A 20,284-nucleotide genomic window follows, 5' to 3' on the forward strand; every position below is an offset into this window, starting at 1 on the left:
CTTGAGGGGCCAGGTTTGGAGCCCTCCTGGTCACCACTGTCCCTGCACCGCCCAGCACAGAGCCAGGCGTGAGTGAGTGTTGAGTAAATGAACCAACCAACCCCGAGCCACCTCTCTACCCTGAAGTGGTCATTATCCCATTATTTCCCCCTCCCATCCGCCCTAGCACTAATGCTCAGGCTATGAGAGTTGAGCCCACACACCCCAGATGCAAAAGAAACAAGTCCACAAAGCTGACTCTGAATGTTCTATTTATTGGGGCGTCATGTGGGCGGAAGGCACTGCGAAGCCATTTTGCCTTTTTTTTTTTTTTTGCCTCAGTGCCACCCCACCTAACAACTATCTCTTTCATAAATAAGTACAAAGGTCACTAGAAAAGGAGGTCATCTCCTCAGCCCTGGAAGACAATGTTAGAGGTTCAGCTTAGGCTAGAGGTAGGTGCCCGTCCTCCCCAAGGCCACCCTCAAGGGCCAGAGAGGGCAGTTAAAGGGGCCGAGGGGCCGTTTGCTACATGACGGGTCCAGAGTCTTTGGCCTGGGTTGCGAACCCAGGGTCACGGCCAGCCCTGTCCCCAGCCCCAGCCTGGCACTCCTTGTGCTGCAGGGGCCGGGGACGGGACAGAGTCCTCCACAGGGGCAGCTTCCACTCCAAGGAAGCCCGCTCCCTTGCCTCTGAAACGTCTTCCTGCCACTGCAGTCTTCCAGGAAGGAGACAGAAAAGCCGGCAGGGGTGGGGTCGGGCGGGAGGAGGAAGACCTGAGGCTGGAAGCGGTGCACCCAGGAACAGGGCTGTTGGTCACAGTGTTGGCTCAGATGGGGCTGTGGCTTTGGTCTGCAGGAGGTCAGCAGGGAGGACCCACTGGGGTCACACAAGGGGAGGAGTGGTGGTGGACTGTGTCCCCCTCACTGGCAGCATGCATGGGCCTGTGGGCAACATCCCACCTTCCTCAGAGCCCGTCACTCAGCACGCCAGCAGCCCCCAGGTGAGGAGATTGGGCGTAACCGTTTCTCCTCAGGCAGACATGCAGCTTCTGCGTGTGTTCACATATGACGCCTGGTCTTCTGGGGAACCAAAGAGGAACCCAAGCCCAGTTGCCGACCTCAGGGAGCCGCTTACATCATTCACGCTGCAGTCAGGCCCGGTGTCAAACTTGCACCCCATGACATCTGAACTGTGTTCTCTGAGGGCAGCCCCTCAGAACCTCCCTGGCTAGTCAGGAGACCCAGTTCTGCTTCTGCTGATTGATTGTGAGACTCGGCCATGTCATGCTCCCTGCTCGGATCTTTCCAACCCCGTATGACAGAAGGGCTGGTGCTGCCTGGGCACCTCATCTCCGAAGCCCTTCAGCCTCCACAGTGGTCTTGAGTGGTGTGCAACACAACCTCTCCCGTCCCCAGGATCAGCTCCCCAATTGCCCACCTCAGCCCTCCACGGCATTTTGGGGTTCCTCTAGCCAGACTGGCACCATTCAATAAATAAATCCGGCTGTGGGCGGGTGTGTCAGCTCTGCGCCAGCCCCTGAAGGAGGCGGATCATGTTGTCCAGGCCCCAGAGGTAGCCGTCCTCGTGGTTGCCCTCGGCCCAGGGCAGCCGGTGGCTGAGCGTCTGGTGGTCAGGGAGGGCCACCGTCTTGCCAAAGTCGATCATCCAGACCTTGGCCAGGCCAGTGTGGTCGTGCACAAAGAGGAGGGAGCTGCCCACCACCTGCGGGGAGAGAGGCTGGGAGGTCAGGTCACCTCCTCGGCAAGCAGCAGACCAGGGTAGTCGACAGCACGAACCCTGGAGCCAGGGTGTCTGGGTTCAAACCCTGGCTCTGTCACTTGCTGGCTGTGTGCCCTCGGGCAAATGACTTAACCTCTCTGCGTCAGCTTCCTCATCCGTAAAGTGGGGTAATGGCAGCACTGATCTCCAAGGTGGCTGTGCATATTATATGTCTGAATCCATCCTGTGAAGCACTCAGAACAGTGCCTGGCACAGAACAAATGTTACCCTTTTTGAAGCTGGGAGTACAAACTCAAATGTCTGTAGGATCCTGAATAAATCAGGGAAGCCCAATGGGAACTAAGGAACTGGATAATGCCCTTCCCACGGAAAAGGGCAGCAACTACCCTGCCCCAGGGGCTGCTGGTGGTGACCTTGGACAAGTGGCTTCCTTCAGGCCTCAGTTTCCTTGTCTATAGAGTGGGGAAAATGGTAACAGCCCCTCCTCCTGGCTAGCAGTCCATACGCCACACACTCGTAAAGTACCTTGCATGCTTCACAGACAGTCAGCCATCCGCAGAGGCCGTTCTCTATTAGTAGCTTCCTTTCCTTCATCCACCTCTGGGTTTGCAAGCCCCTCCCTCTTTCTAAGTCGGTTTCAAATATCACTGGCCTGGAAAACATGGAATCCAGGACAGGTGGGCAGGTCACTATCAGAGGCAGGCACCGCCCTGCTCTGGATGGCATTGGTACCTGGCAAGATGTTGCCATGTCTCCCAACCTGTCAAGGAATGTGGAGGTCCTGATTGTGGTGGGAAGCCTCTCTCAGGGTCTAAATGTGTGGCAACACGTTTCTGAAAGTGGCAAGTTACCAGGCAGGCAAAACCAAATCCAAGGACAGACAGGACGGGGACCCCAGGCCTCCTCAACAATGATGACGACAGAGACACTTGATAAGAACACACCTAACGTACCAGCCAGCACGTACGGAGGGTCACTATGGGCCGGGCTTTTACTGCATTAATTCATCTACCCCTCACAATGCCTGTGCTACTGCGCTCCCATCCTACAGATGAGGAGACTGAGGCCACCTAGAATGGCTGCCCAGGCTTGTGTGAATCCATGTAGATTCGAACCCACGTCAGCCTGACTCTCAGCTCAGTGCTCTTTCAGAAAGTCAGCAATGTCAGGGGGCGGAGATGAGAGCAGATGGAGGGGGAGACAGAAAACTTGGAGAGAGGAGAGGATCTACATGAGTGAATCCCCTCAGCCAGCCCCAGCGAGATGAAATGTTTCCAAAGAGACAGGCCAAAGGGGAAGGGCAAGAACCATCAAACATGATACACGTAACAAAAATTATCAATAATTATGATTTTAAAAAGGAGCCCTGGTGGCGCAGTGCTTAAAGCATTTGGCTGCTAACCAAAAGCTTGGCAGTTCGAACCCCCCAGCCACTGAGTGGGAGAAAGATGTGGCAGTCTGCTTCTGTAGAGATTTACAGCCTTGGTTCTACTCTGTCCTATAGGGTCGCTATGAGTTGGAGCCAACTCAACAGCAGTGGGTTTGGGTTTTTTTCCCTTTGGTGGTGTGATTAGAAAATAATTGTTTACGAGTAGAGTTACATGTGCTTCCATGCTCCGAACATCACCTGACAGTCATCTCACGCCCTCAGCAGCCCTACAGGGAAAGTATGACTGTTCTTCCCCCATTAGAGAGGAGGAAGCTGAGGCCCAGAGAGGCAGGCCACATGCCAGGGTCACACGGCTAGTGACTGGCAGAGCCAGCCACCCGGCTCCAGTCCATGCTCCTAACTGCTCCACTTCCCTGAAGTCCCCTCTGCTGTCAACCCTAACAATGCAAACCCCAAAGCTTGGGGTCTCCTTTTCATAGCCTTGGACTGTGACTCTGTCAGCGGTTTCCCCTCAGTGCCACTCAGGCCCCCCAACAATCCCCTCTCCCACCAGCTCCCATGGCGGTCAGGGCTCACACCTCATGGGTCTTGAAGAAGGGGGACTTCTCCAGAGCTTCACGAAGTTCTTCTAGGCGGGCCACGTACTTTTTCTGTGTGTGAGAGGGAGGGTTTCCTGGTTAGCATAGGGACTTGATGGGTCCCTACCCACTGCAGGATCTGACCTTGACCCATCTCAAAGGAGTGGGCAGGCCCCAGGCAGGATGGGATATGAGGAGCCAGGAGGAAAATAGAGGGGGTGGAATGTATCAGGTGGGACACAGTATGGTAGATTACACAGAGACCCACAATTCTTAGCAGCTCCTCCCATCACGAGGTGGGGTCTGTTTCCCTTTCCTAGGCTTGGACTCCCTGCGTGGTACACATGGTTAATGTGCTTAGCTGCTAACCAAAATGTTGGTGGTTCGAGTTCACCCAGAGAAGAAAGACCTGACAATCCACTTCTGAAAAATCAGCCACTGAAAACCCTGTGGAGCACAGTTTTACTCTGACACACATGGGGTCGCCATGAGTCAGAGTCAACTCGAAGGCAACTGTTTTGTTGTGGTTGTTGATTTTTAACCTAGGCTTGGTCATTGCTTTGGCCAGTAGAACATGGCAGAAATGAGGGTGATCTTCTGAGCCTAGGCATCAAGAGGCCTTGTATTTTTTGCTCATTCTCTTGGATCCCTGCTTCCACAATAAGAACAAGCCCAGGCTAGCCTGCTGGATCATAAACGGTATGTGGCCAAGTCCTGAGCCAAGACACTGAGCCAATAGCCAGCCATGTGAATGAGGCCATCCTAGACCAGCCAACCCTAGCCAAGCCACCAGCTCGCTGACTGCAGATACATGAGCAGAGTCAGTCCATATTAGCCAATCCCCGTCCAGAGCAGAGACCCACCAACTTGGGAGCAATAATAAATGGTGGCTGTTTTGAGCTGCTACATTTTGGGGTAGTTTGCTACACAGCAAAAGCTAACGGATGCAAACGGTATGGGGTCCCTCTCACCAGGATTCTGCGGTCTCTGTCCACAAAGTCCTCCAGCACCTTTGTCACCTGTTCCAGCTCCTGTGTCTTCTTGAAGTTGGTGTTGCAGGTCCCATCAGCTTTCTGCAGGGCATGGGGTGGGGGGCAGTGTCATGCCTTTTCCTTCCCACCCTCAACACCAAGCAACCTCAGGCACCTCCCCGGGCTACCCACCCTCCTCAAGGCTTGCTTGCTGTTCAGGGGAAATCAGCCCACCAGCCCAGCTCAACCCAGCCCCAGGTCACATTCCTGAGCAACTGGTCCTTTTGAGCCACTCTAGCCAAGGGGGCTGTGGGGAGCGGATGGGCTTTGAATTGTGACTCAGCTGCTTCCGAGCTGGGCAGCCTTAAGCAAGTCACTTCGCCTGCTTTGGCCTGAGTTTCCTCATCTGGACAATGGGAATTGTGTTGGTATCTACCTCCTAAACTGGCATAAGGATGAGATGAGATTGCGTGTATAGGATGCATAGCACAGAGCCTGGCACACAGTAAGCAGGTACTCAGTAAATTAGATGAATGTTATTATTTTTCAGAGAAGCCACCTAACGCATTCTGCTACTCTGGCAGGTGCTGTGTGGGCACTGGTAAAATGGAGGTAATGTTACATCAGATGAAGGAGGCAGACACTGGATAAAATAATCACAGAGAAAGAGAAGGAGAATGAAGGCGTACAGGGATCTCTGAAGAGGTGAAGAGGGGGCCCTGATCAGGTAGGGTGGAAATCAGGGAGGGCTTCCTTGAGGAGGTGAAATTTAAAAGGAGACAGGAAAATGACTGGGAGTCAACCAGGGGAACAGCAGGGGGAAGAGCGTTCCTGGCAGAGGGAACAGCATGGGCAGAAGCCCTGTGGCAGGTAAGAGCAGAACACTTTGGAGGAAATGAAAGCATTTACTGTGGCTTGAAGACAGACGAGGAAGAAGAGAGAGCTGAGGGTGGGGCCAGACCCTAGAGAGCCCTCTAGGCCTTAGAACTCCTCCTGAGGGCACTAGGGAGCCACGGAAGGGCTGGACATAGCTGGATTTGCAACTTAGAAAGATAGCTCAGGCGAGGCTGTGGGGAAACAGTCACTCTCATATATTGCTGGTGGGATGCTCAGCGTACAACACCTGGGAAAGGAGTTTGGCAATCTCTAGCGAAATTACCAGCATGTTTAATCTTTGACCCAGGAGTCCTGCTTCTAGGAATCTAGTTTACAGTCAAAACTGCTCACTGACTAAATGTCGTACATACAAAGTTATTCACTGAGGCATTGCTTGTAATGGCAAAATATGGACGCAATCCAAGTGTCCATCTATAGGGCACTGTGGTACATCCACAAAGAGGGTGTTACACAGATGAAGAGAGGAAGGAAGGAAGGAAGAGAGAGAGAAGAAGGGAGGAGGGGAGGGAAAGAGGGAGAAGAGAAAGAGACAGGAAGGAAGGAAGAAGAGAGGAGGAAAGAGGAAGAAAAAGAAAGAAAGAAGAGCTCTTTATGAAATGATATGCAGAACTGTCCAGGATATTACTGTTAAGTGAAAAATGCAAAGCATCAATCAGTATGTGTATTATGCTACCTTTTGTGTACAAAAGTGAAGAAAAAACTTACTTAAGATACGCAATTGCATTTGCTTGTATTTGCAGAAAGAAATATCAGAAACTAATCTAAGTGGTTTCCCGTGAGCGGACAGGTGGGGTGTAGGGATGGAATGGGAAGGACAGCAGCAGGGTTGACAGCAAGATTTCTCAACGTGTACCTTTTTATATTGTTTTGGCTTTTGGACTAGGTGAATCGCCAGGCCTTTCTTTTGAGGCATCTCTGGGTGGGTTATGTTAGTAGCTGTGTGCTTAACTGTTTTCGCCACCCAGGGACTGGTAAGAATACCAGTTCAAAATTTAATTGACAAAAGTAAAAAACCCCATTAAACCCATTGCCGTCAAGTTGATTCCGACTCATAGCAACCCTACAGGACAGAGTAGAACTGCCCCATGGGGTTTCCAAGGAGCAACTGGTGGATTCAAACTGCCAACCCGACCTTTTGGTTAGCAGCCAAGCGCTTAACCACTGCACCACCCGGGCTCCACAAAAATAAAAGGAATAAAAAAGAAAAAAAAACACTTCCCCCATAAGGAGAAAATCAAGATCCCTCCAGCTGCTGTGCTGGATGATGGGAAAGAGACGGACAGAATAGGTGAAGGGGCTGAGGGAGGCTGGGCAGGGACCTGGGCAGGAGAAGATAGGAGGAGATGGAGTCAGAGGGGCTCAGGTCTCTGAGAATGTGGGGGAAAGAGAAGCGGGGCCTCCACCAGCCCTGGCCTTTTCATCATCTGCAGTCTCCTGCCATCTCCAGATCTTGCTTCTTTCTGGCTTGCCCCAACACCCCCCATTCCCTGATGAAACTCTGCCTCAGATCTAGCTCCAAGCCCTCTAGCAACAGGCTCTCACCTTAATGCCCTCGATCCGGAAGCCCAGGGTAGAAGTGGAGCTCATGGTCTCCCTCCACTGCATGTAGCGGGGCTTGGTCACTGCACCCTGGGCGTGCTCCTCGGGGGTGGGGGCCCCGGGGTCCACAGCCACCATCTTCTCATACATGTCCTTCCGGGGCCGGGGCCGTTCTCGTGCTTTCACCAGCTCCTCCTCCAGGTAGGTCCTGCGGACACAGAGGACGTGACAAGGGAAATATGAAGAACAAAGCTAGAGGACTTACACACCCTGATATCAAAATATATTATAAAGCTACGGGTGATATTGGCACAAGACAGACAAATAGATCAATGGGACAGAACAGAATCCACAGACAGACACATGTACATCTACCCAATTTATGGCAAGGAAGGCACTGCAATTCAATGGGGAAAGGAAAGCTTTTTCCATTAATGTTGCTGACTCAACTGGATATCCATGTGGAAATAAAATGAACCTTGACCCTACCTCACACCATACTCAAAAATTAACTCTGGATGGATTCCACATCGAAATGCGAAAGTTAACACAGTGAAGCTTGTAGAAGAAAACAAAATCTTTATGATCTTGGAGTAGGCAAAGATTTCTTAAACACAAAAAGCACTATTTATAAATAAAAAAAAATTTCAAACTGGACTAAATTAAAAGTACTTTTGTTTTAAAAAAAAGTAGTTTGTCAGATGACACTTAAGAGAGTGAAATGGCAGAGTGGTAAAAATATATATATATACATATTCAACAAAGGACTTGTATCCAGGATATATAAAGAATTGTAAGTCAAAAAGCAAAAGACAGCCCAACAGAAAAATGACAAGAGACTTAAAAAGGCACTTCTCAAAAGAGAATTTCCAAATAGCCAAGTAGCATATGAAAAGAAGCTAAACTTCTTTGGTCATCCAAGAAATAGAAATTAAAACCACAATGGGATACCACTATACACCCTCTAGAATGATTAACATTTTAAAAACACACAATACTAAGTGTTGGCAAGAACATGGAACAACTGGAACTTGCATACACTGCTGGTGGAAATGTATGTTAACACTTTCTTCAAAGACTGCCCACCCTGACCCTCCACTCCTGCCTCCATGAATGCCCCTGACCCCACCTGCTGCCCATCTTGCAATCCATGATGGAGGGGCCCTCAAATTCTGCCAGGAGATCTTCCATCTGGTTGAAAGTCTGGCCATCTTGCTCCACAATACCATAGTAGGCTGGCACAAAAGGCCGCAGGGGGTCACTCATCAGCTGCTCCAGGCTTCGCTGCTCACACTGACAGAAACGTTTTAGAATCCGACCATCCTCTCCTGCTTGGAAGTTTCCTATGGGCGGGTCAGAAACTGGATCAGAAAGAGAATCCTTCTGTCTCCCTGTATGCATCAGGTCCTGGCTACCAACATCTTTCCTGTCCCTTCTGCAATGCTGTCTCTCCCTGCAACTCTGAAGATCTTGGCCAGGGCCGGGGAGGAAAGGGCCTATGTTTCTTGTCTGTTGTTTAAACTGAGTCCTGTTCACAGCAGGTTGTTTTCATTTGTTTTGTAATTTTGGATGATGAGCTCATGGTCATCTGTGAGAATTTTGTGAAGAGCATGACTCTTCAGAGCAGATTTGCATTTGCTTCTGCCTGGAGTTCCAGGGTGCTAACCGGGGTCTATTTAAGTTAATTTATAAATCTGGGGTTTCCTGAACCATACAGATAGTGTAGATTAGAATTCCAAATTCTTATTATGGCAAATTATATTTTCAGATATATTTTCCAAAGATGGCTATAACAATATCTTCTGTTCCATATGCTTTTCTAGAATTTTGCCATTCCCTATCAAGAAGTGGAGTCTACTTCCTCTCCCTTTGAATCTGGGATGGCTGTGCCAGAAGTGAGTCTGCATGACTTCAGAGTCTAGGTGATAAAAAGGAGATGAAGCTTCCGCCTTGTTGACAGACACATGTGCCTTTGCAGTCCTGAGCTGCCACATAAGATATCTGACTATCCTGAGGACACCATACTGTGAGGAAGCCCAAGCAGCTACATGGAGAAGCCACCTATAGGCTTTGCAGCTGCAAACCCCAGCTGAGGCCCCAACAGCCATTATTAATTGCCAGGCACATGAGTGAATGAACCTCCAAAAGTTTCCAGCTCCCAGCCTTTGAGTTGTCCTAGTTGAGTTCTCGGATATCACGGAGCAGAGACAAGCCACCCCTACTGGGCCCTGTTTAAATTCCCGACATAAAACCTGTGAGGATAATAAAATGGTTGTTTTCTTCCATTAAATTGCCTTAATAACCACTGAGTTTTGAGTTTTGAGAGTTTTTTTTTTTTTTTTAAACAGTAAAACAATTGCAACACAGTTACAGTTATAGCGACATAATCGTTAAAGCAACAGTAACTAGAACACATACAGATGGCAGGCCTGTTTACACAGTCTTAGGGGGGCCTTGCCTTTTCCAACTCAGCTCTAAGGATGAACAAGACAGACAAGCTCCCTTATTGTCTCCCTCTGCTGGTGGACACAGTTTGTCTAGTTTGGCCCACTGTTTGTTTTTGTAAAGAAAGTTTTATTGGAACACAGACATGCTCATGTGTTTACCTATTGTTTATGGCTGCTTTTGTGCTGCAACAGCAGAATCAATTTGCAACAGAGACTGTATGGCTTGCAAAACCTAAAAGATTTATTACATAGCCCTTTATGAAACAAGGTTGCTGACCCCTGGTCTGGTCTATCTTTTCACCGACGTATAGCCTTCAAAAGCTCCAGCTTTACGTGAGGTCTCAGTCTGAGTTTTTCATGCTGTGCAGGCCCAAAGGCAGCACAAATAACTACCATTCATCAAGAATCCATACATGTTATCTCTAGTGCTTGGTACATCCTGTGAGACAGAAGTGGCACACAGTGAGCGCTATCTGTTTGTATTCTTACCATGTGTCAGGCACCGGGGAAAAATTAGACACCACTTATTGGGTGCCCAGAGCCCTGGTGGCACAGTGGTTAAGACCTACAGCTGCTAATCAAAAAGGTAGGCAGTTCGAATCCACTAGCCACTCCTTGCAAACCCAATGGGATAGCTCTACTTGGTCGTACAGGGTTGCTATGAGTCAGAATCGACTCGACAGCAGTGGGTTTATTGGGTGCCTGCAATGTATTGATTTTCCTGGGTTACAGATGAGGAGACTAAGGTCCAGAGAGGGAAAGTCACTTGCCCAAGGTCACCCAGCAAGGAAACAGTAAAGCCAGGATTCAAACTCAGGGCAAATATTCACTATGACCCTCAACTCTAAAAAAGGGACATTCTTCCTGCCCACTGATGTTGGATAGGCCACGTGACTTGCTTTGGCCAGTGGGATATTACCATCTCAGTTTACCCTTTTGTATTTCTTCCCCCACCATAAGAAAAACTTGCCTTGGCTGTCCTGCTGGTCCAAGGAGGATAAGAGACCCACGGAGCACACAGGGACCCACCACTCAACTTGGAGCCAGCCCAGCCTAGGGCAGTTGACTTCCAGCCAACCCACAGGTACCTGAGTGAGAATCAGTGACTGTTGCTTGAAGGCACTGGGCGTGGGGGTGGTTTGTTACACAGCACTCCCGTGGCACAGCTGACTGATACAGTGGCCAAGCAAACTAAGCCCCTGGTTGTCAAGACTAGAAGGCACCCATACAGCAGCTTTGGTGTCAGCATCCCAGTCTGTTTCCAGTTCCCTTCATTTTTTGACCCCTGTGGATTACCTTCCTTTCTTAGCTGTGCATTTTTAAAAATGCTTGTTATATTTCATCTAGCATTTCTACTTATTTTTTTTTAATTTAATCTTTTAAAAGGTTATCTAGGCTACTATAGTCCCTGGAACAAAATTATTTTCCCTAAGTAATGACAGCAGAGGTCTCCTTTAGAGATCAGCTCTTAGGATAGTGATTCAGTGGTTGGGATCTGGAGTTAGATCCGGGTCCAAATCCCAGGTCTGCTACACGCAGGCTGTGTGACTCAACACAAGTGAGTCCACTTCTCCAGGCCTCAATTTCATCATCTGGAAAATGGGACTCAGAGTCAAATCTACCTCAAAGGGTCACTGGCCCAGAGAAGTAACACTTACTGAGCACTACTGTATGCCAGGTGCTGATCTAAGCACTTTATATCTACCAACTTACTTATTCTTTACCCAGTGAGGTATAATACAGCTCAGAATACCAAGGCACAGATGGGTTAAGATACCTGCTCTCCGTCACACAGCCAGGAAGTGGAATACTGTGGATTTAAACCTAGACCAATTAGTTCTAATGTCTCCCCTGCTGGCCCTTATGCTATAGCAACTTTCCATCATGGACAGGAACATGAGCTCTTGGGAAGTGCTGACTAAGCATGGGGCCTGGAACAAAACAAACGCCTGGTTGGTATTATTCTTCCTGTTTTCCCCGTCAAGCTCTTTTTAAAAAGAAAATTTGCATTGCTTAGGGGATGTTGCTCAAGAGGCAAGAGAGCATAATGATTATGAGCCAGGGCTCTGCAGCCAGGCTGCCTGGGGTCAAATCGAGCTCTGACCCTTGCCAGCTATGTGCCCTTGGACACATCACTTCATCTCTGGGAGCCTCAGTTTCTTCATCTGAAAGATGGGACAATAGTATCTCCCTCCTAGAGTTACTGTGAGACAGAAGTGGTGCACAGTGAGTGCTACCTGTATTCTTACCATGTGTCAGGCACTGGGGAAAAGTTAGACACCACTTATGGGGTGCCCAGAGCCCTGGTGGTGCAGTGGTTAAGAGCTACAGCTGCTAATCAAAAAGGTAGGCAGTTCGAATCCACTAGCCACTCCTTGGAAACCCAATGGGGCAGCTCTACTGTGTCATATAAGGTTGCTATGAGTCAGAATCGACTCGACAGCAGTGGGTTTATTGGGTGCCTGCCATAAGCCAACCAAGGAGAGAAAATCTGAATCCCAGCCATTTCGCAAGAGCGTGACAGGAACATCTGGTAGGGTCTAGGCAAGAGGATAAATGGAGCTATCTATTGAATACCTACTGTGTGCTGCGCACTGTGCTAAGCTCTGGGTAAAAAGAAATGGTAGGCTCTCATTTACTGAGCACCTACCGTGTGCTGAGCTACACTTTGGGTAAAAAAAACAAGTGGCAAGTTCCAATGTATTGAACGTGTGCTGATGCGGGGGACACTGTGCTAAGCTCTGGGTGAAAAGAGAAATTGGGATACCATTTGTTGAGCACCTACTATGTGCTAGGCACTCTGCTGCTCAGTGCTAGACATAGTGTGCCAGGTCCCAGGGGAAAACCATTACAGCCACAGTTTATTGAAGGCCTACTATGTGCTGGGCACAGGGAGGGGACAGGGAATGGTAACTTCCAATTACGAGAGGACTATGCCTCAGTCCCCATATATATTTTGTTTTTAACTCTTCAGTGAATCCTTCAAAGGTTTATCTCCATATACAGATGAGGAAACTGAGGCCCAGCAAGAGAAAGGAACTTGCCCAGGGTCATCCACAAACAAACAGTAGAACTGGGATTTGATCCCAGGTCCATCTGGCCCAGAATTGGGTCCCTTCCCCACCACACCGGCATAACAGGGACCAACCCTGATGCATGACAGGCTGGTCCCAGGCCTAAGTGCTTCCTATAACAACCCCATGAGATAGGGACTGTCACCAAGCCCATTTTACAGATGGGGAAACTAAGGCTCAGAGAGCTGCCCTTTCCCCATCCCCAAGTGTCTCTGTCCACCGCCCCCAGCTCTCACCAGCATGTCCGGACAGCTGGACCCATGGGTAGTGTTTACGGAAGGAGACCATGAAGGGTGAATACTTCAGAACTGTCTTCAGCCTCTTCCATGGCTTGTTCTGTGTGGGACAGAGGAGGGTGAGGTCAGGGTCAAAGCCAGGGAGGGATGGGAGTTGGGGTGCTGTCATGAGACGGAACAAAAGTGGACCTGGGATCTTTCTAGAGGCAGAGGCTTCCCGAGATTGCTGTTCCCAAGCTTGTCAGATCCCACCAGGTCCAGCACTCACAGGATCCCCCCAAAGGCCTCGGCAAAGCTAAGGGGGGATTTTATGTCTCTATCCATTTCTGTCTCTGTCAACATCACTTTCTTCACATCTGTGTCATCTCTGTCCTTCTCACTGGCTCACTTCAGAGCCAGTGTGTGCCTAAGGATAAGCTAAGTTTTGTTGTGGTAACAAACAACCTCCTTATCTTATCACAACTCCCTTCTCCCAATACACACACACTCAAAAGCCAGAAGTCCCATCTCTGCCCCTAAACCAGCTCAGATCTTTCATGGAAAAAGGCAGAGGCAGGACCGGATGGTTGGAGGTAGCCCCACAGAGACAGGTGACAAAATGAAGACAGAGAAGGGGACAAAGACTGGGACAGTCCTGAGTGCTGATCACCAAATAGTTCCAACTCTTCCCCCTTCCAGGGACTTCCCTGCCCTCCTGAACTTAGGTCAGTGACTTGCTTTGCCCAATGAAATGTAAGCACAATGGTCACTTTGGGCCGAAGCGGTAAGAGCCAAGTGTGTGATTCTCCATGTTCTTTCCTTTGCAGGAGCCTCCCTAGGCTGGGGCCCCTGAGTGAAGACACCATGCAACAGGGCCCCTCACCCACCACTGACCCCTGGTCAAATGTTAGTGGACACAAAAACTATCCTTTGGTATCCGAAATCACGAGACTTGGGGGTTGTTTGTTACTACGGCAAATTCTGACCGACCCTGACTAACACAGAGGCAGACACAGAGTCACCAGAGTCTAAATGACAAAGACCGAAATACACAGACAGCTATGCGGACAAAGAAGGTAAAGACAGAAAAGAAAAAAAAAGATGTATAGATGCAGAGAATAACAAAGAGAGAAAGAGAAAAAAGAAAGAAAACCAGAGAAGCAAATAAAAACAGGGATCTGGTTGTATCACGTCAACTCTCCAAGAACTTCTTGATACAAGGTTAGTCTGATTCTCATGGGTGCGCACGCACACACACACGAATGCACATTCTCTGCCCTAAGCAAATAGCGGGCACTTAGCAAGTTTTGGAAGAGTAGCTCTCCTCTGAGGAGCCCTGGAGTGGTTAAAGCGCTCAGCTGCTAACCGAAAGGTCGGCAGTTAGAACCCACCAGCCGCTCTGCGGGAGAAAGATGTGGCAGTCTGCTTCTGTAAAGATCACAGCCTTGGAAACCCTGTGGGGCGGGTGTGCTTTGCCCTATAGGGTCACTATGAGTCGGACTCAACGGCAAGGGGTTTCGGTCTTCTCCAGAGAAGGAAGTTGTGTGGCTCTCACCCACCCCCTCCCCAGGATCAAGGGCATGTTCTTCTCTCCCACCCGCTCAGAGTCCAGCTGCCTAGCAGACATCAGGGTGTTGGACTGCATGATCCAGGAAGGGCTAGTCCCTCCCCGCTGAGGGCTGCCAGCCCAGAGGAGGAGGTGATTAATAAAGGTTCCTGTTTACTAAGCACCTGGAACATTCCAGGCACAATAACAAAGACTCAGTGTGCCATAACCGACTTAATCTTCAAAACACAACCCCAGGAGGATTGTTGTCTCTGGGTTACAGAAGAGGAAGCAGAGGACCAGAGGGGTGAAGTCACTTGCCTAACATCACAGAGCACAGTGCTGGGATTCCAGCTGTGATCTTACCTCACAGTCCTGGGGCTTCCCCTCCACTCCTGTTGGACTATGAACTCTTGAGGGTAGGGACTGGGGTGGTCATGGTTACGACTGTGTCCCCAGCACACGGCCTGGCACACACAGATGCTCAGAAAATGTTGCTTGGATTGAAGGAGGCTAGTTGAGACTTTTTTTTAATCATAAATATATTTAGTATCAACTCTATTTTTTTAGATCTAATCTGGAGCCCTGGTGGCTCAGTGCACCAAAAGGTCAGCAGTTCAAATCCATCAGCTGCTCCTTGGAAACCCTATGGGGCAGTCCTACTCTGTCCTATAGGGTCACTATGAATCAGAATCAACTATATGGCAATGGGTTCTGTTTTTGTTTTTGATTAATGGTTAATCTAGATGTTCCTGGGTGGTGCAAACACTTAAGTGCTCAACTACTAGCCAAAAGGTTGGTGGTTTGAACCACCGAGAGACACCTTGGAAGACAGGCCTGGTGATCTGCTTCCAAAAGGTCACACAGCCTTCAAAAACCCTGTGGAGCAGTTCTACTTTGGACACACAGAGTGGCCAGGAGTCGGAATCAATTCGATAGCAACTAACAACAACAACAAACGGTTAATTTGGGCTTTCTCAGATGGTTTCATGTCCCCTCCTCCAGGAAGCCCTCTCTGATACCCAGGTCTGGCCACTCATTCCCTCAGAGTCCCACGACCCCCTGGGCTTCCCCCATCCCGCCCTGACCACTCTGCACTGCCACTGTCTACTGATATGTTTGTCTCCCCACTGGCCCGGGAGCCCCACGAAGGCAGGATTGGGGCTGTCGTGGTCACTGCTGTGTTCCCAGCAAAGCCAACATAGGGACGGACACATGGTAGAGGCTCAGGGACTGTTGTCTGATGAGAAGTACAGAGGATGGGTGTGAGAAGGAAGGAAAGAAGAAAGGTGGAAAAGAAGCAAGGAAACTGGGCCTTTAAGGTTGGACAGCATTTCAAAATGAAGCAAGAAGGAAAAGGAAGCGAGGGTGTTCTGGGCCGTAGGAATGGCTTGAGCAATGTGTGGAGGCAGGACGGCAGCAGGGGGTTCAAGGAACACTGTGTATTCTGGTTTAGTGACAGCAAAGAGTGTCAGGAGGGGAGGGGAGAAACTGGAAGACAGCAGGTTCTGAACCATGACTAAGGTCCTGACCGCTATCCTGAAGGCCCTGGGGAGCCATGGAAGGCGCCGGAGCAGGGAATGTGTCTGGTCAGAGCTGAGCCAAGGAGGCAGATCCTAGAAGGATGAGGGAAAACTGGAGACAGGGAGCCTGGGAAGAAAGCAAGTTACGGACAGAGCCACGCACCGCAGGGGCTAAAATGACTGGATTTTAAACTCAGCCAGAACCAAGTCAGAATTCTGGCTCGGACCCGGCCTGGCCAACCCTGAGCAAGTGACCTCACCTCTCTCTGCCTCAACTTCTTCTGGAAAATGGAGATAATAGAAATCCAACCTCACAGTGGAGCCCTGGTGGCGCAGTGGTTAAGAGCTCGGCTGCTAACCAAAAGGTTGGCAGTTCGAATCACCAGCCGTTCCTTGGAAACCCTATGAGGTAGCTCTACTCTGTCCTATAGGGTCTCTATGAGTCGGAATTGACTTGATGGCGAGTTTTTTGTTTTGTTTTTTTTAAACCTCACAGCGCTGTTCTGAGGATTCAAAGAGTGAATACATATAAATCACTTAGAATAGAGCCTGGTATACAGTAAACACTCAATAAAGGTTGGCTAAAGAGCCCCGGTGGTGCAGTGGTTAAGAGCTCAGCTGCTAACGAAAAAGTTGGCAGTTCGAATCCACCAGCCGCTCCTTGGAAACCCTACAGGACAGTTCAACTCTGTCTTATAGGGTCGCTATGAGTCGGAATCAACTTGACGGCAACAGGTTTGTTTGTTTTTTTTTTATGATCATTAGGGAGCCCTGGTGGTGCAGTGGTTAAGAGCTTGGCTGCTAACCAAAAAGGTCAGCACTTTGAATCCACTAGCCACTTCTTGGAAACCCTATGGGGCAGTTCTGCTCTGTCCTATAAGGTTGCTAGGAGTCGGAATCGACTCGATGACAATGGGTTTGGGTTTTTTTTGGTTTTATGATCATTGTTAGTAAAAGGTACAGTGGTGCAGTATTTAAAAGCATGGACTCTGGGGCTAGATGGCCTGGGTTTGGATCTCAGTTTTGTGTCTTCCAAGGTGTATGACCCTGGACTATCAATTTGACCTCTCTGTGCCTCAGTTTCCTCATCTGTAAAATAGGGATAATAATAGCATCTCCCTCATAGGGCTCCTGTGAGGATTAAATGAGTTAAAAGAGCTTAGCACGGGGCTAGGCATGAGTGAGTGCCAGCTGCTATTATTATTGGCAGTAGCATTTACCCACTTTCAGCTCGGGGTTCTGAGATGCCAAGGAGGTGGGACAGTAGACAGAGAGAAAAGCAAAGGCAGAAAGCCCTGGAGAGCCAGCTCCTTTGCCCCTGCACAGGCAAGCAAAGGCAGGTCTGTCTCTCACGTCCATGGCCACGTGTGTGAACAGGTCCCTAAGGGAGGCATGTGGAGTGAGGGGGTCCAGGGCAGACTCCACCGAGGGGCCCGAGAGGATGGCAGGACCTAGAGAGCAGGCTGGCAGGCGCCAACGCTCCCAGACCCACAGGAGGCAAAACCCGCCCTGCAGGCCCTCCTGATTCACCAGGGGAGAACCGCACCCAAGCTGGGGCAAGGGTGGGGGCCGTAAACAAGAGTCTGCAGGGGCACCTGGGCAAGAGAGCCAGGGCTGGGGGTGAGGGGAGACTAGAATGGCCCCTGCCTAGGCTGGGGTCCCTTACCATTTAGGTTCACACAGCCCTTTGAGAATCTGATGAAAAAAGCTGGGGGCTCACTCCCTAGAAAAACATAGAAGTGGGCTAAAAGGTGGAGAAGGCTCCTGGGCCCCTTAAGGCAGCCACAGGCCCTAGATGAAGAAATCTGGGATAGAAAGCGCACCCTTTCTGTCTTCCTATTCCAGTGTTCTTCCGATTTGGGGGTCACAGACTCTCCAGAGGGCCTGATGGGATTTACAGACCTTTGCTGCAAAAATCAGCGTGCGCACATACAATCTCACAATTTCAGGGGTTCTTAGGCGCCCTGAAGTCGGTTGGCGGCCCTCCGTTTTAGAACCCAGGACTAGAAGGGGTGGGAGAAAGGAGAGGAGAGACTTGGGGTGGGGGGTCCCTGCAGACGGTTAGTAACCAGGGTAGTCAGAGAGAGGCAGTCAGTGGATGGAGATGAAATTACTAGTGGGGAGCTGAGAGGAAACCGATAGAGAACTTCTCAGTTACAGGCAGGGGGACAAGAGGTCGGGGGATGTGGCTCAGGGGCAGGGGGTCCCACTCACCCCAGACCTGTCCACGGGGTCGCTGGCACCTCCACCCCCGGCCACCACGTCATCTTCAGACTCATCAAAAGAGGAGGCAGAGGAGAAGCCGCCACTGCCTGCCTCAAATTGCGAGGGGGGTCCCACGGGCTGGGCCTCAGGCTCAGGGGTCTCAGGGGTGATGATGAGGCGGGGCACAGAGCACAGGGGTCTACACCTCAGGTGAGGGTTCAGGTGAGTCACCAACTCTCCAGGTCCTAGTTCCTCTAATGGGCCATCCTGCTTGGGCTCTTCCGAAAGACAGTCTTTCCCAGGCTCTGTCCAGGGTCCATCAGTGCCAGGCTGTGTCCAGAAGCCGTCGGTATCTTGTTGTATTGGGAAACCATCAGGGCCAGGCTGTTTCCAGCCTGTTTCAGCATCCCAGCGCGTCTGGGATCCAACAGTGTGCGGCTCTGTCCAGGGGCCTTCGGTATCCTGTTGTGTCCTGGAGCCATCAGTGTACAGTCCTTTGCAGGAGCCATCAGCACTTTGCTCTGTTGAGGGGCAGGCCCCCCCTAGCTGAGTCAAGGCACTGGAGCTGTTCTGGTGGATCCAGAGGCCATCAGCCCAGGGCCTGCCCCTCTTTGGCCGAATCTGCTGCCCATCTGTTTCTAGCTCTGCCCAGGGGCCATCAACCCCTGGTTGTGTCCGGAGACTGCCCCGCTCTGTCTGAGATTGGAAGTCAGACCTGTGTGGGTCAGTCCAAAAGCCATCTCTCCCAATCTGCGTCCAACCCCCGGCCCTCTCCAGCTCTGACCAGTGGCTGCTTCCTTCTGGATGTGAAAGGAGCCTGAACCTATCTGGTTCGGTCTTTTGGCTGGGACTCTCAGTCCCAACTCCGAGGCCAGTTGCCTGCAGTTCAGCCTGTCCGTCCGTCCAGGATTCTGTCCGATGACCGCCTGACTCCGGCTCAGGCCCGACGCCGGCCTTCTCGGGCTCGGTGTGGAGGCTAGACTCCTCGGTCCGGGCTCGGGGTCCGCCCCCCTCCGGCCGTCCTGCCAGGCCCCCAGCGCCGGGCCCTGGTCGCTGCTGTCTCGGCTGCCACCACCGCCCGACTCGCGGCGCCTCCAGTCCCAGGCTCGTGCGGGCCGCTCGGTGCAGCAACCCGGCATCCGCCTCGCCCTGGCTCCCCCGGCACGGGCAGCGCCTCATACCCGCTCCCTCGGTTCGGACTTCGGCCTGACCCGGCCCCTCCAGCCCCTTTAAGTCCCGCGAGGGGTGTGGCTGGGGAGCCCGAGTCCCGGGTTCCGGCCCGCAGAGCTCTGGCCAGCCCGGCCACGCAGGGGTTAACCGATACTCCCCCTTCTTGGGGGAAAGCCCCAAGGCCCCGCCCCACCGGACGTGACGCAAACGGGGCGAGGATTAGCCTGGCTCCGCCCACCTGCGTCGAGGGGGATGCCGGGGAGAGGGGGACACTGGCTTTTAGAGGGCGTGGGGTCGCTGGGGTCCCGGCCGTACGCGGACTAGGAGATGGCGGGGCAAAAGACCCTTCCCTAAACCCCCGTGACTAATTTAACTTCCCTACACTGCGAGGGACCAATTCAGTCTCTGTACAATCCCCGGTCCAACCGCGCGGTCATTCTTCACGCAGTGGCGGGGCGGACGTTCAAGGATTTAGGAATCCCATAGGCGTTGAGATGGAGTCTGGTCTCTGCCACTTTCTAGTGGTGTTCCTTTGAGCAAGTGGTTTACGCTGCCCTCCCCCGCCCCCCGCCCGAGGTTCAGTTTTCTCACCTGTAAAATGAGAATACATTATAGTAGTTGCTTCGAAAAATGTATTTTCAATGCCACAAGAGGCACACTCTTCTACCGACAGGAAAACTGAAGCCCGGAGAAGTGAAAGAATTTGTCCTACCTTCAACGCTCACTTCCTGTGTGATCTTCCCCAACAGACTTGACCCCTCGGAGACTCAGTTTCCTCATCTGTAAAGAGGGGCTAGAAATGATAACTAACTCACAAAGTTGTTACGGGAATTATTTACATTTTCACATTGCTTTGTGGAAAACACTGAACTCATAATTTCATTCCCCAAAGCTTGTGAGGTAGCGCTGATCATCATCCCCACAGCACAAGCAAGGAAACGGAAGCACAGAAAGACCAAAACAGGGTCCAAGATCATACTTCTAGGCTGTGTGGATTCGAACCCAGG

General features: G+C 50.9%; 1 protein-coding gene across 1 annotated transcript; it reads right to left on the bottom strand.

The window, feature by feature from the left end:
• Positions 1-826: 826 nt before the first annotated feature.
• Positions 827-19,286, bottom strand: ITPKC (inositol-trisphosphate 3-kinase C). The gene is made up of 7 exons (XM_004390849.2): positions 18,117-19,286; positions 12,855-12,954; positions 8,227-8,440; positions 7,101-7,305; positions 4,662-4,763; positions 3,691-3,762; positions 827-1,704 (listed from the first exon to the last, which is right to left on the bottom strand). The coding sequence occupies exons 1-7, from the start codon at positions 19,284-19,286 to the stop codon at positions 1,501-1,503; spliced, it is 2,067 nt and encodes a 688-aa protein (XP_004390906.1). The 3' UTR covers positions 827-1,500.
• Positions 19,287-20,284: the final 998 nt, after the last annotated feature.

Source organism: Trichechus manatus, unplaced genomic scaffold (assembly GCF_000243295.1).
Source record: "Trichechus manatus latirostris isolate Lorelei unplaced genomic scaffold, TriManLat1.0 scaffold00338, whole genome shotgun sequence".
Lineage (NCBI taxonomy): Eukaryota > Metazoa > Chordata > Mammalia > Sirenia > Trichechidae > Trichechus > Trichechus manatus.

Coding starts and splice junctions, on each gene's coding strand:
- ITPKC (XM_004390849.2), bottom strand. CDS start 19,286: ATGAGGCGCTGCCCGTGCCGGGGGAGCCAGGGCGAGGCGGATGCCGGG. Junction 7,306..8,226: donor GATTGCAAGATGGGCAGCAG/GTGGGGTCAGGG, acceptor CTGTGTCCGCAG/GACCTACCTGGAGGAGGAGC. Junction 1,705..3,690: donor CCTTCTTCAAGACCCATGAG/GTGTGAGCCCTG, acceptor CTCTCCCCGCAG/GTGGTGGGCAGCTCCCTCCT.